Here is a 15121-nt window from a genome sequence, read left to right as displayed (position 1 = left end):
CTGAGCCAAAAGCAAAACTCTCGATTTACCGGTCGGTCTACGTTCCTACCCTCACCTATGGCCATGAACTTTGGGTCATGATCGAAAGAACCAGAACCCGGATACAAGCGGCTGAAATGAGCTTCCTCCATAGGGTGGCCGGGCACTCCCTTAGAGATAGGGTGAGGAGCTCGACCATCTGGGAGGGGCTCGGAGTAGAGCCGCTGCTCCTCCACATCAAGAGGAGCCAGTTGAGGTGGCTCGGGCATCTATACCGGATGCCTCCTGGATGCCTTCCTCGGGAGGTGTTCCAGGCACGTCCCACCGGAAGGAGGCCCAGGGGACGGCCCAGGACACGCTGGAGGGACTATGTCTCTCGGCTGGCCTGGGAACGCCTTGGGCTCCCCCCAGAGGAGCTGGAGGAGGTGTCTGGGGAGAGGGACGTCTGGGCGTCTCCGCTGAGTCTGCTGCCCCCACGACCCGGTCCCGGATAAAGCGGAAGACGGCGAGTACGAATACAATAAAAGAGATAAAATCAATACCAATAAAAGTTGAGCAAAATCATAGTTGTTTTCAAACTGCTAGTAATGAACTGCTAAAGGAAGTACCAGAGAGACCAGTGTTTTATCGGGCTGTTTGGAGCATAGAGCCCCTCCCCCACCTATTGTTGCTCTCCGCAGGTTGGTTGAATTCAGGCTGCTACATTTTAGAAACATTTCAAATCACAAATAACAAGAACAGTCATGTAGAAACTAATAGTGAAACACCCATCACTTTTATGAACTAAGGCTGTTTTAAAGCTATAAGGAAGCTACAAGCAGCATGTCTGTTTATTAGCTGACTGCACGCTCACTACTCAAGCAGCCTGTTATGCCCCTTTTCCAGTGGCTCGTTTTAGCCGATGTAGCTCCGCTCCACTCGGTCTCTGTCTACTCGGCATGGTACCAGTTGTGTTTCCACTGACCTGCTGACGGCTGAAGCCCCGCAGCTGATGAAGCCCCGCCTCCAGGCGTCAGTTTAGTGAGCTGTGCCGCTATTATCGTTACTGTGAGATTGTCACATTAAAGAAATCTGCGTGAAACGATAAAAAATAAATAATTAAATAGAAAATAAGAATATAACTAAACTAAATACTAATAATGTTTGTATTATTGATAATAAGCTGGACCACATCCCAGCCAGAACCTATAAAATAAAATAAGGCTCAGGGGTTCTGATATGGGGGGTGGCAGGAGAAGAGGAGAGGAGAGATGCTGCTGTCTGGACTGGTGAAGCTTCAAAGATTGCCTGAAGATGTTCCAGTTTATGGCTTTATAATGGAGTTTTTCTATCAGCCATGGCAATAACGAGGACAAGAAATTTAAAGCGCAAAACTGTGGACTTTTGATCACTGTAGTTGGTTTTAGGTTGGATATTGGATTTTCATGCTCCACGGATCTTCCTCCTGTTTGATCCGATGCAGGCAGTCTGATTACGGGCAGCTGCTCTCTGCCTGCTCCCTCCTCCTGCAGATGCTGGTTCATTTATTGACCATCGATAAATTTCCGAACCAAATACATTGTTTCATGGTGTTTTGTGTCTTTTGGGAGAAATGTTTGTGCCACTGAACAGCTGATTTTATGTGATCAGCTGATTTAAGATGTTAGTAAACAAAGCGCCCCACCTGCTTGTAATTCATTAAGCTGATGTGTCCTTTGTTTAGTTTATAATTTGTAAATGGTAAAATTATATTTCGGTTTGACCCACTCATTGTGATCCTTAATATTATTGTAGTCACTCTTTAGTTTAATTAACTTTCCCTGCACTACTTCTTGGAAAACCTTCTCATTTTTCCTGGTCCCATGGCCAATAAGTGAACAGCTTAAGTGAACAGTCTGTTCACGTCACATGGTACCGCTATGGAAAGAAAACACTCGCAAGGCGAGCCGAGTGGAGTCTAGTAAGGTCAAATCGAGCCCGTGGAAAAAGGGCATTATACTCCCATTGCTACTTATGAAACGGGATGACATCCAGGAGGTAGATCAAGAAAAACTTGGGTCATGTTTTACATTTGTTTTGCGTAAATAAAGCGCAGCTGTAGTATTTTTCTGTCATACTGGCCCATGCCAGTATGACACGCATAGTGATATGCATTTCTTAAGAAGAGCAGCTAAATTTACTAAGGGAATCTAAAGCAATAAATGTGATTTTCCTTGGCCTATAATTAGCTTGATATTTATTTTTTTGTAGACTATTAATTTTGTTCCTCTGCGATGCGTGCCATTTTTCTGCAGCTGTTTGACCTGGTGTACAGAGAAGAGACCCTGCTGAACGTGATCAAGAGCGTGACCCGTAATGGACGCTCTATCGTGTTGACGGCTGTGCTGGCTCTCATCCTGGTCTACCTGTTCTCCATCGTCGGCTACATCTTCTTCAAAGACGATTTCATCTTAGAGGTGGACCGTATTTCCAACGCGACGCAGAGTGAGGGTCAGACTGCAACCCAATTGTCACACTTTTCCCTGGTGTAGACATAAAACAACCTGCATTTTGAGAGCCACCAGAAAATCTGTGCATTGTCATGCTTTTTACTTTATAGATAGTGGAGGCAGTCTTGCTGGAGAGTTTCTGAGCACAGGAATGTGTCAAGGAGGCATTGATGAGAACTGCACTACCAACGCTCAGCAGGAAGGTAGTTAATGATCTCACATATTGTCTGTGTAAAGAGATTTTTATTAATCAATGCTGATGTGAGGATTTACTGTCCTAAATTAGACGTAATTCTAAATGTTTGAAGATGGTTGAGATGTTTAAATAATGTTTTGCAGGTCGGCTTTTGAAGTGAAAGGCCTGCATTCCCTGAGTTGACCTCAGGGTAAAAAATGTGTTCTCAAGCACATTTACAGGCGAACTGGTAGATAGGTTTGGTTGGAGTTTGGTTTCATGTTCCTTGTTTTCTAAATGGGCTATTGAACGATTTCATAAAGAAAAGGGTAGTTGCTGGTAAAATGGGTGTGTATTATGAGGAAGATACCAGAGAAGTGACTTCTCAGACCACAGATAATGAAAATAATATTGTGAGATTCATTTTTTTTACATGTTTGTTTTGCTTGTGTTCTGCATTTTGCCACCAACTCACACTTACCTGCACGTGACTCGTCCGAGCATCACATAACTGCAATTTGATCCAAGGAGATCACATGCGGCCTCGTCGTCCTGCATGTGGCATTGATTAATTGTTGCATCCCAGATAAAAACAGTAAATTCCCTGGAAGTTTCCATCAGTCTGGCTGTTCGCTGCCCTAAAAAACTTTCAGCAAAGTGTGTAAGCTATAAAATAATTGCAAAGAACCCAGTGGCAACCATTATCTGTGAACTGGCCCACAGCTGCAATATTTCTATAGTTTACCTTCATAAAAGACAGAAAACGTTCCTTAAAGCCATTAGAAAGTTTTGAACCAAAGCCTTGAGACCAGGTGCAGAAACGTATAATTTTGTCACCTCTGTTACAAACAGATCGGTTTCAGAAGCATTAAACTGTACCCTCCTTTCAAAATGTTAAAATGACCTGTAAACTGATTTGATTCTGACTGTTTTTTGTGCGGTGTCTCACATTTCAGCAAGACAAAAACATTGTTGCTTTGACTAACAGGCATCACACCGGGAACCAAAGCGTGTAAACACAAATGATGTGGAGTTATGCAACAAAGTCAAGGATTCTTTTATTAAAACAGTAACCTTCAACTTAAAGAGTGAATTCGTGTCTATTCTAGGCATAGGCCAGTTATTGCTGTCAGGGATACCAAGCTTTGAAAAAGTTGACCATTTCTATATTTTAAAGTCCTTTCAGTGAGATACTATAGAACGTTCCGGCCGTATAAAACACAGAGCGCAACGCTGCCCCTCCCCCCACATGTTGCTGCACAATGCCTGTCAGCTGGCTGAAAAAAGGCTGTCACACTTTTTCCTCACTTACAAGAAAGACAAGTCCAGTAGTCTGAAAATATTCTATTTGTGAAAAACACAATCATGTTGTCTCTTCTATCCTCGAACATGATATCCTTTTATAAACCAGCACTTTATCTGTTTCTGTCACCCAGTCATGTAATGGAGGCTTCACGGGTGTCTTCCAGTTGTTTAGGATCAGGATTGTTTGGAATATTGCTGCCCAATCACAATTGCAAGTAAAGCTGTAAAACCACAATGGGTAAGCTGCAGGTAGTATGTTAAGCAGCTGACTTGCAGGCTGGCTACATGAGCAGACAGGCCGACTAATTAACCAGCTAATATCAGCCTGTTATTCATGTGTTACTCTTTAAAGAGCAGAATGCAAAAATTAATAATATTTTGCTCAAAAGCTTCTTGAAAACTAGTGCTTCGCTTCAGGTGCAACACAGTTGGAGACGTGTTTTTCTTTTGAACTCGTGGGAACCAAATGAAGCTGAAGCCATGAAATGTAGGCCATGAACAAAGACATAATTCAATTAAAAAATAATTTAGACTATAATCAAAATGAAAATAAATGCATTTTACAGATATTATTATAACTGTAGTAATCAAGATGTTTTATCATATTAGCAGCAGTAGCAGTAATATCTGCTCCTCTGTTTTCAGTAAAATCAACTCAATCATGCTTTACATTTATGTTTTATAATTTCTTTAGTAAAGGGTATTGTACAATTAAACTCTCATACTTAAGCCTAGATTATGTCGTACTCTAACCCAAATTGAAGATACTAATGATTAATGGGCAATTTTCAAATGAAGATGGTATTTGGTTTATTTTGTTTTTCTTAAAATATCATCATCAAAGCTAAATTTGGACATAAAAACAACACGAGTGCATCGTGAGTGCATGTTAAAATCTATTATGTAATGCCTGTGTGAAACTAGAGATGCTTTTTTCCTTAAAGTCCTTAACTTCCCAGTAGTCCAGTTACACCAGTTCAGTAAAATAAAACCTGCAGCAATATTGTAACTATACTGTGATTGTTTTGTTTTTGATGAGCTCTCTACTTTAGATTCACTAAAATGTCTCGGGCCTTTCTGCTTTCTCAGAGCCTGGGATTGACAGCGAGGATGAAGGCAACATGGAGCGGACCTGCGACTCTCTGCTCATGTGTATTGTTACGGTGCTGAGTCATGGCTTGAGGAGCGGAGGAGGTGTGGGAGATGTTCTCCGTAAGCCTTCTAAGGAGGTAAATTCCAGTCTGAATTGGCCCCAGGCTCTATGTAAGTGTGTGTGTGTGTGTGTGTGTGCTGGAAGGGTACTGCATTGGCTGCTGCTACAGCGCAGGTCACATGAGTTAGCTCTGAGCTCATTGTGCATTGAACTTGTTTGTATTTCAAAAGCATGGAGCTTTCACAATGTTTCCCAACAGCTGCACTGTCTCTGGCTTGTGTTATGGAATGAAACTTTAAAATAGATTTCCACTGAATTCAAGCTGAACCACAAATGATGTCAAAAAGAGGATGTGACTTGCTCCCTCGCAGGCATTTTTGCAACGCACTGCTACTTGGATCAAAAATTTGAAATGTGTGCTTAGACTTCCGAAGTAAGGTAAAGTTGCCCAGTACTACTGAGTTTACTGCAGGGTGGGGAAATTTATAGAGAGAGTGTTTAAGAAAAACTATCGCAAATTTGTTGTGTAAAAGCATTGCGGTAGCATAATCTCATACTGAAAAAATTACTGAAAAATCCAGCTTTTATTTAGCTACATTTTATAATGGGGAAAAAAACATTTTGATCCCTTAAAAATGTTTGCTTCAGTTTTTTCCTCTGTTATTAAGTTGATCAGTTTCTAAGAACTGGGGAATAAACGTTGTTTTACTACTGGCCACTACCCAGGATGTGATGACCCATATTTATCTTGCCAACACACAGAGAGACAGGGATGGTAGGAATGATAGCTGGAAAACTCCAAGCTCTCAGAACTGCAGTTAGAGTGGCATGTTGGAGGCAGCATGTCCCCATTAAAACCATTCGATGCTGCTATATGTCAGGAAAAAACACCCTTTCTGTCCCACCATCACAAATGTAAACATAAGGAGTTTGCTAAATGCTACTGGGACTTTAACTAGAATACTTACCTTTGTTGACAGGTCGGGTCTAATTGTCCAAAACATAGGGTCAAATTCACCAAACACAAAATCAACAGTTCTGTTAGCAAAAGATGGTTGGACAAAGTATTAACAGCAGGCATACCAATTAATCTGCCAGTGGTGATTTGGTTAATTATTTAATTATGTCCGAATGTAAGATATTTCCACACTGAAAAAAGTTGCTAAAAATTAAGGGTTTGATTTTTATGGTAGTGCAATTAAATTTGACCCACGTATCGAAGACTGAGCACATTAGGTTGACATGAGCAAGACGGGCTGCGTCATGTTAACTCTCTGTCCTCTTTTGGCACTTGTTGCGCTGTTTCCATCCATGAACACCAAGCTTAACCTTTTAAACTCGACATCATCCCTCACATGTAAAAGCCTGGCTCATCTATTCAAAAAGCTCTATTTTCCTCACTGATACCAATTTGGTTCATTTTCTTCTAAACGCTGTTTTCTATTAAACTGAAGATAATTCATGACACACCTCAGTTTTCAGGAATCCACAAATTTACACCGCACACCTCTTTCCTTTACTTTACTTAGGAGCCACTGTTTGCGGCCAGAGTGATTTACGACCTGTTGTTCTTCTTCATGGTCATCATCATCGTCCTTAACCTAATCTTTGGTGTCATCATCGACACCTTTGCTGACCTGAGAAGTGAAAAACAGAAGAAAGAAGAAATTCTGAAGACTACCTGCTTCATCTGTGGTGAGTGTTTTGTAGTCCTTGTAGCACCCTTCACGGTTATTGGCACGTCATGTAAAAAGGCCATTAATTAATGTATCTTCTGTGCTGCAGTTTTCTAGACTTTCAGTTGTTTTAAACTTTTAAATTAATGCCTCTGACTGCAGATATTAAACTGTTTAGGTGAGCAGCTGTTTCCTTATAGCCATCTTCTGACTTATGAAGATCAACACACATCTGGAGTTGGATCGTTAGGAAAACTAATGAGTGACTGCAGGGATCTTTTGCCAGAGGTGCCAAAGTGAGGAGGAGCCTTTCCACTCCTTGGCATTTACTGGGTTTAAAGCAGACTCACGGTGTGACGCCCTTTCTCACAAACTATCATGATTTCCTGGTTTTATCATAAAATCTCCCTGATATGCTTAAGTAAAAAACAAAAACAACAAGCAGCATTTTGTTCTGCCTTGTCCTTAGAGCGCTTTCCTTAGCAGAAAGCTCTAGTGATAGTTGACCCCTCTCTGTCTTTCACAGGACTTGTCTTTTAAGATTGGTTTTGTGTAAGCACAAGTTACCCACTATTAACTACAATGTGCAGCCTGACATTTACCAGTAGCAATGAACTAGCAAGGTTAAGGATTACTTCCCTAGTAGTTTTTACCAGAAATAATTACATCTTCTGCATTCCTGTTTCACACTCTTGTGTTCCACATTTTCTCTATGGGGTTCAGGCACAGTAACACCACGGTCACTGAACGAGTTTTTGGTACCTTTGGCAGTGTGGGCAGGTCCCATGTCTGCTGGAAAATGAAATCAGCATCTCCATAAAGCCTGTCAGCAGAAGGAAGCATTAAATGCTCTAACATGTCTTGGTAGATGTCTGAGGCTTCATAAAACACAGTGGACCAACACCAGAAGATGACATGACATCACAAATCATCACTGACTGTGAATCTTCACACTGGACTTCAGGCAATGTGGGTTCTGTGCCTCTCCACTCCTCCAGACTCTGGGACCTTGATTCAAATGAAATGCTAATCTTACTTTCATCTTAAAAGAAGGTTCGGGTCACTGAGCAACACTCCAGTTCTTTTTCTCCTTAGCCCAGATAAGAACATGCTGTTGTTGTCTCTGATTCAGAAGAAGCTTAACACCAGGAATGCCACAGTTCTAGCTCATGTCCTACAAACGTCTGCAAGTGGTGGTTCTTGCTTGTCCACTTTTTTCTACCTCAGTTTTTTCTTTCACTTAGCTTTCTGTTCAATGCTTGGATGCATCTTGGATGTCAGCCTTTTACCAATGACGTTTTGTAGCTTAACCTCCTTGTAGAAGGCATCATTAGGTCATAGGTCGGCAGTCTTCTCCGTGATTGTGTATGCCATAACATAACATTTCAGAACCAAATACCTGTTTTTATTTGTCTTATTTGTTCTAGTTTTCAGAGAAACTGAATTCAACTTTCTTTACCTGTAAGTTGTAGCCATGAAAGTAACATAAATTAAATATATTTTTTCCTCAATAAACTGAGTTTTCCATTATATTACAGGGTTTGAGGTGCACCTGTAAATCACATAACATTATCCAGTAACTTTCAAGTGCAGGACTCATAGGAGCACCATGTGTTACGGCTATTCTCTGTTGCTTTCTGCTTGAAGCGCTCTGCATCATCAGACCTCTTTTAATCTGTCTAAATTGGCTCCATTCATCCCGACATTCCCAACGCATAGCAGCAGGTTTTGGATTGTGTTAGTGGTTTCTGGTAAGTAGGTTTGTGGAGGTCTATGTAGTTTGTTAAGTTCCCCTCATCTATTCCTCCCCCTTTTTCACTATGCTGTCGTTCCAGCGAAAGCTGAGTCATAAGAGCTTCCTGCCACCGCTCTGCTCGCCTCCATAGTTCATGTCTGTCTCGCGCACACACACATTCTCTCCTACACATTCACTCACAGTCTTAATTTCCCTACCATATGTTTTTGCGCAACTCCAGGGATTAGTCCAAACTGCGTTTCTGCTTTAAACTGGTTTATCTGCATATCCTGAGATGATCACAACATGTGGATGCGTCCACGAAGTACAAGTTGAACAGTGTGTGCATCCACACCCTAATGAGTGTGAGCGCAGCAATAGATGCAGTATGGGAGCATGTGTGTGAGCGTGCATATGTTGCGACAGGCAGGCAGAACAAGTGGTAAGCATAAGGAAGGAGAACAGCCACCGGCGGTGAGTCAGTCACGTTAAATAAGGCCAGGCCACAGGGGGAGCTGCTGTCTCTATGGTTTCCAGAAGGACCACAAGAGAACAGGAGATGCAGAGATTAGGAGCTGACCTCCACAGGAATTAAGTGGCCTTACCTCCTCCGGCTTGGTTTTATAAGCCATTCTGTCTCCGAGTGTGTGTCTCTGCTAGTTTGTAGATCCCATGGGGTCTGCAGCGAATGGTTGCATTACTTCATGTACTACATGCACACACAGATCGGGTTTTTACCTGTAGTTGAATTTGTTTTTGTGCAGCAGGTCCAGCTCACTGATATCTACTATGGAAAAAGTTAGGAAACAGGACTGATTTTGAAATAACCTGGAGATCCAAGCCATCTATTGCTAAGCGCCACACCATCTTACGATGCTCCTCCCCTTAATGAGAATTACTTTGCTGGTTTAATTATCATAATGTTGGTTTCCCAGAGCTACTGTTTTTTACTAAGGGATGTCTTATTTTATGCCTATGTCCTTTTCTTTCCCTTAAGATTAGAAATGCACCGATCAAGTTTTTCCTGGCTAAAACCGATTTTCAGTTTTCTTAGAGATCTGACCTGTAAATTCAGATTTCCACTTTTTTTCAAAGGTTAACAATACTCAAAAGAGACAGATTGTGCTGCAGGTTCTTTAATAGTGGAAGTAGTTTTAAATTCCTGAAATGAGATGAAGGAATTATAACCTTCATTAGATTTTTTTCTACTATATTTGTAATGTAAAAATAATGGGAGCATTTAATTCACAGAGGAAAAAATTAGAAAATGTGTGACTCTAAATGTTGCATTTTCCAGTAAAATGTGATATTTGCTGTAAAGCAATAAAAATGGCCAACATTGTCACATTTCAGGTTTGTTTTGTCTTTTTTGTTTTGTTTTTTGCTTTCTCTCATTGTGTTGAATTAGACTTTGGCATGTAAAAGGCTCAAACTCCACACTAAAGGAAACATGACTGCCAAACAGCCTGAAAAACAGCGTGAAATCCAGGTTTTTCCTTTGTTACCAATCTACATCAAGTAGATAGTTTGGCTCACTTTACCAAAGGCAGTCTAATTGCAGTGGTATGTGAGAGATATGGGTCTGTAGACAGATCAGAGCTAAAATGAGTTTTACACAGTAACAATAAGTGGTTACTGAAACAGTTGACTACAAATATAAGAAAGGATTTAATATTTCAGTAATATCATCTGCTAAATGCTACGAGTCATTTAACTTTCTTGTTTTATTTTATGGAAACAGTCGTCTCCTGTTTGTTTGTTTTTTTAACAACCGACTGAATGCATTCTCTAAACAGTCTGTTGAACAAGTCAACAACCTTCATGTTCTATAGTTTTCAGTCGTGTTTACAGAAATAAATCTACTTTTTCATATATGCGTTGCACAGGCTTGCATGATGCCAAAGGTCATTTACAGCTTCTGTAAGAAATGTTTTATAAGAGCGTAGTTGTTTTTTAATGCCCTGCTTCTTATTTGTTGCCAATATTGTCTGACAAACGTGAAGCAAACATCACTCATAGTTCGGACATTTAAAAAAGAGCATATTTATAATACACTGTTGTACTAGGTGGCATGATTTCTGGTGACATTCATTAGACAAAATTACTTGAGGCTGATAACAGTCTTATGCCTTTAGAGTTATTTTTTATTTTTTATTTTTTGATTGCAGCTAGTTAGAGGTGTTGACTCCATTTAGTTTACAAAATTTTACTTTGTGAGTGTTGAATGCAGAAAAATATCTTAAACAACCATATGAGCTCAGTTTTTGACTGAGAAACTGCCCAGCAATGACCTCAAAATCCAACCGGCATGTAAAACGTGTTTTTAGCTGCAATAACTGCAATAGTTTATTTTTCTCATTAAATTTGTTCCACACATATCATAGACCAACATCTATTAGCGAACATCTAATATCCATCAATTGTATTGGCATTGTCTTGATTTGCTAATGCAGGCTAGCTTGATCCCTGGGTACAACAATTAACTAATCTAACTGGTTTGCTGACTTGCAACTGGAACAAGGTTATGGAAGTGTTCTGTCATTCCAAAGGTTAAATTCCAAGGCAAAGGGGATGCACCTCAGATCCACCTCCTTCTTTCTTTTCTTTGAGAGTATTTTTAATACTCCCTCAGGTGATCAGATGCAACCCCGATTCTTTAAAGTCATTGCATGCTAACTGTAAGAAACTTTGGTATAATTTCTACGGATCAAAAACAGCCTTAAAGTCATAATGTTCTGTGATTTCAACAGTAGAGTAGCAGAGAAATTAAAGTCAGTGTAAAATAATTAATTTTAAATTTGAGGTATTTGATCTGAGATTGTGATGCCACAAGAAGTAATCATAGAGATGCGCCAGTCAGAATTTTGTGGATAATCTCAGATTTTTGTAAACCTTTGACCTTCTGGTACCAGTTATAGCCAATTCAGGTGCTCCTTTAGAGCTGTAATATATACGAACAAAATATAAAATATAAGAAAAGCATTCAAATCATATATTCTAGTCTTCCTGCTGCAAGCTTTCATAAATTACTTTTCTTTAGAGCCGTGATAACTTTACACTGTTTATGTGGGAGAGCAGTCGCAGTGAGACAAGGAATGTTTCAGAGTAAAGACCGAATGATTGTGGGGTTTAGCATTATATTAGTGATTAGCACGCTTAGTGCAGCTAGCATTACTAAAATAGCAGGCTACGTGTGTATTTCTATAGAATTTCGACCTGTACCTTAATGCTGAGATTTCCAAAGGCCTGGCAACATTTCCAAATGCAGTACGTTTCATGACTGACAGAAGATTAATGCTCAAAAGAATAAAACAGAGAAACTGTACTCAGTTTAGCCTTCCTGTTATTTACTGAAAGTCTCGCTCTTTCTTGCTCTCGTGCAGCCTGTATGAAACCACGGGTCTTGCCATGTCATATAAAATACTATTGTATAGTAGGCACTATAGTAGGTACTATAGTAGTGCTTACGTGTGCTACCGTAACTAATTAGAAAAAGATCGGATTTTTTTAGACAGCCAATCAATGTAAATTAAGCTAAATATTTTACGTTTTTGGTCACTGGTCAATTTCTTGTTGCATATCTAAACTATATTCATTACATCTGTGAAGGTATTTAAAACTTCAGAAGTATATACTCTCAACCATCAGGTAATACAGTCACAGGCTTGTCATTTCAGACCTAAATGCAAAATGACACGACAATGACTTGGGTCATAAATAACAATTTTAGCCATGAAAAGAACAACAAGCTCTGCACCAGATGGCCTGGCTCCCAGAGGGTTCTGGTCTTAACATCATAGAAGTCCTCTGGGGTCAAAGATGCTGACACTAAAAAATGTTTGAAACAGTTCATTTACTTCAAGACACTTGAACCATACAGAAACCGGATGTTGACTTTGGCTTAGTTTACTACAGATTACAGAATCTTAGCTGATAGATTCAAACATCTGTAACTTCTTTTCAGAACATATTTCATGTCATTTAAATAAATGTGGGGTACAAAGTTAACTGTGACTCTATAAAACTAAAAGTGGTAAATAAGAAGCCATCAGCAGCTTTGTTTGCTTGTTTTTTTCCTGTGTTTCTAAACCACACGCTACTATAAACACAGCTCCTTCTGTGTTGCAGGTCTGGAGCGTGACAAGTTCGACAACAAGACGGTAACTTTCGAAGAGCACATCAAAGAGGAGCACAACATGTGGCACTACTTGTACTTCATAGTGCTGGTAAAAGTGAAAGATTCTACAGAATACACAGGACCTGAGAGCTACGTGGCAGAGATGATTAAGGTAAACAAAAATCACCCAGAAATACCCACGCCTCCTTAGCAGATTGCATTTGTTGTAGATGTGTTGCCTTTCCTGTTCATATGTGCACTTTTGGAAATCATTTACTGGTCGAATGAGTTAAAAACATGGCAGTGGAATAGTTGATTGTGCCACATCTTTTTCTTCAGAAAAATATGCTTGGTTAGCTTTGTAAGGTTTTTTTTTTAGCTATGTCAAAGCTTTTCTGTGGAACTAGGGAGTTTCTTAACTCACAGATGTTGTCAGTTGTGAATCAAAAGCTTTTCAGGTTGTGTCACGTTTTTGGCAACTGTAGTTAGGAAAACCATTTTTTTTTTATCAGTTTATGTTACTGATTCATACTTTTAAACAGGTCCTGGCTTGTCACACAGCAATACACTTACTCCAGTGTGCTTATCTATTCCTCCTTTCTAATCTTAACCAATGGGTTATGCCCATTAAACAGTACCAGCCAACTGGTGCAGCCAAAGAGGAAGTTGACCAAACAATAAAAAATGACCCTGTGGTTTAACATTAAAACTAATCTTGGATTCATTGATTAATTCTTTTTACGTTTTGCATTTTTACCACCTATGTACACCTCCCTATACTACAGAAACTCAAGCAAAAATACCTGATTGAAGTTGCTGTTTAGGTGTTATTAACCCCTAGATTTCTATGTCAATGGTCATTTGTTTGGCTATCCACAGGAGCATAACCTGGACTGGTTTCCTCGGATGCGCGCCATGTCCCTGGTGAGCAGTGACTCGGAAGGGGAGCAGAACGAAATCAGGAACTTGCAGGAGAAGCTGGAGTCAACCATGAGACTGGTGATCAACCTGTCTGGACAGCTGACAGAGCTCAAGGAGCAGGTATCTTCACTACCGAGCCACAGATTTGCTCGTAAAGTTACTCACCCCCTGGATTTACATGGGTTTTAGCTTCTGTATTTTGGTTCCTTATAGGTAATGATATCATTGTAGGGAAGCAGTACATGCCAAAATACCAAATGGATAAACACTAGGGTTTAATTTCCTGTGCATTTACCTATATTGCTTTATTTATATAGGAATTTATTTATCAATACGAGCTGAGTGACCACACCAAACGTGTCATTTTATGTTGGTATTAACCTCAGATAAATGCTAGTTTTTTAACTGTTCCTACACAAAAAGAGACTGCTTTATTTTTTTCATAGTAGTTTTGTGGTTTTAACATCATGATCAACCTTCGACGTAAGTAAGAGATGGAGCTTATTAACATATAGCCTTTCTGCCAAGTGCGGTAAATAATTATTAATTTTAGGAGCAGAGGGGACACCAAACCACTCGATGATAGCATCCTACATTACCATGTAGTGCCATTAGCACAGCTAACAGTACTAAAGCAGCAGCCTCCATGTGTAAATTTTGTAGATCGTTCCCAGCTACACTACGCTGGATACTTTTTTAAATGAGCACTTTCTCCTGGTTTAAAAAATGTCTGCATCTACACAGTTAGATTACAATTAAAAACACTGTAAGACCTGTGCTTCACCAGCGGTTGTTGATAGCATTGACATTAACTACATAAAAATTCAAGAGAATAAGATCCTGAGCACGACTAAAGCAGTACTCAGCTAAAGATTTTCCCAAAACAATTACAGACGGTGTTTTCTTTGACACTGTTTACCTTTCCCTCCTAGACATTAAGTTTTTCAGCTCCCATTTGAAGTTAACAGAAACAGAGTTGAGACAAAACCCCTGCACTGTGGTTTCTTGCTCAGTAAGCCAGCGTGGACATGTGCTAAGCGGGCCTCAATGTCATTGTTTCTAGTTTTCCCCCAGATATCCAGTCTGCATATACTCACCACAAACTGAGGGTTTTTTGTCTCTTAGAAACTCCTTTTTTTAAAATGACTTTTTTGACGCCATCATTTTTGTTTGCATGTGGATGAGGGGTCCAAATTGAACATCTAGTTTTAAATGAAGACAGGACCAGAGATTTCTTAAAGGCTTTCAACATTTTCTAATTCAGCATCTTACGTGACAAAGGTTGACAGTTCAAAGGGCTAAATCTGTGCAGATTTGCTGTGCTCTGATCAGGGTTCGTGTTTTCTACTGAAAGTCTTGCTCTCTCTTGCTCTCTTGCAGCTGGAATGAACCAGAGACAAGTCTCAACATGTCATAGAATATACAGTTTTCTTATATTTCCTCGCTTCATCGAGCTTAAATTTAAGCAGTAGCAACTTTCACCTCTTTTCAGCACAAACTTATAGCACTTAGTTTGGTGCTTTCCCTGATCTGAGAAACATTACAATTTTGAGTTTATAAGTGTCCAGTCCCCACTCTGGGCTTGTCAGGGT

The 15121-nt window shown here is 39.9% G+C and overlaps 1 protein-coding gene across 9 annotated transcripts in view; it reads left to right on the top strand.

Moving 5' to 3' along the window:
- LOC124856805 (inositol 1,4,5-trisphosphate receptor type 1-like) overlaps positions 1-15121 on the top strand; it is a 119116-nt gene that overhangs the window by 102438 nt on the left and 1557 nt on the right. For 8 of the 9 annotated variants that reach the window (XM_047347650.1, XM_047347649.1, XM_047347645.1 and 5 more), the window contains 6 exons: positions 2253-2448; positions 2558-2650; positions 5017-5156; positions 6610-6775; positions 12620-12780; positions 13488-13649. In XM_047347650.1, coding sequence (XP_047203606.1) covers positions 2253-2448; positions 2558-2650; positions 5017-5156; positions 6610-6775; positions 12620-12780; positions 13488-13649 — 918 coding nt within the window. The remainder of the gene's footprint in view (positions 1-2252; positions 2449-2557; positions 2651-5016; positions 5157-6609; positions 6776-12619; positions 12781-13487; positions 13650-15121) is intronic. The other variant, XM_047347647.1, reaches the window with a different exon arrangement.

Source organism: Girardinichthys multiradiatus, chromosome 20, assembly GCF_021462225.1.
Source record: "Girardinichthys multiradiatus isolate DD_20200921_A chromosome 20, DD_fGirMul_XY1, whole genome shotgun sequence".
NCBI lineage: Eukaryota > Metazoa > Chordata > Actinopteri > Cyprinodontiformes > Goodeidae > Girardinichthys > Girardinichthys multiradiatus.
This window is presented reverse-complemented; position numbering and strand designations above follow the sequence as displayed.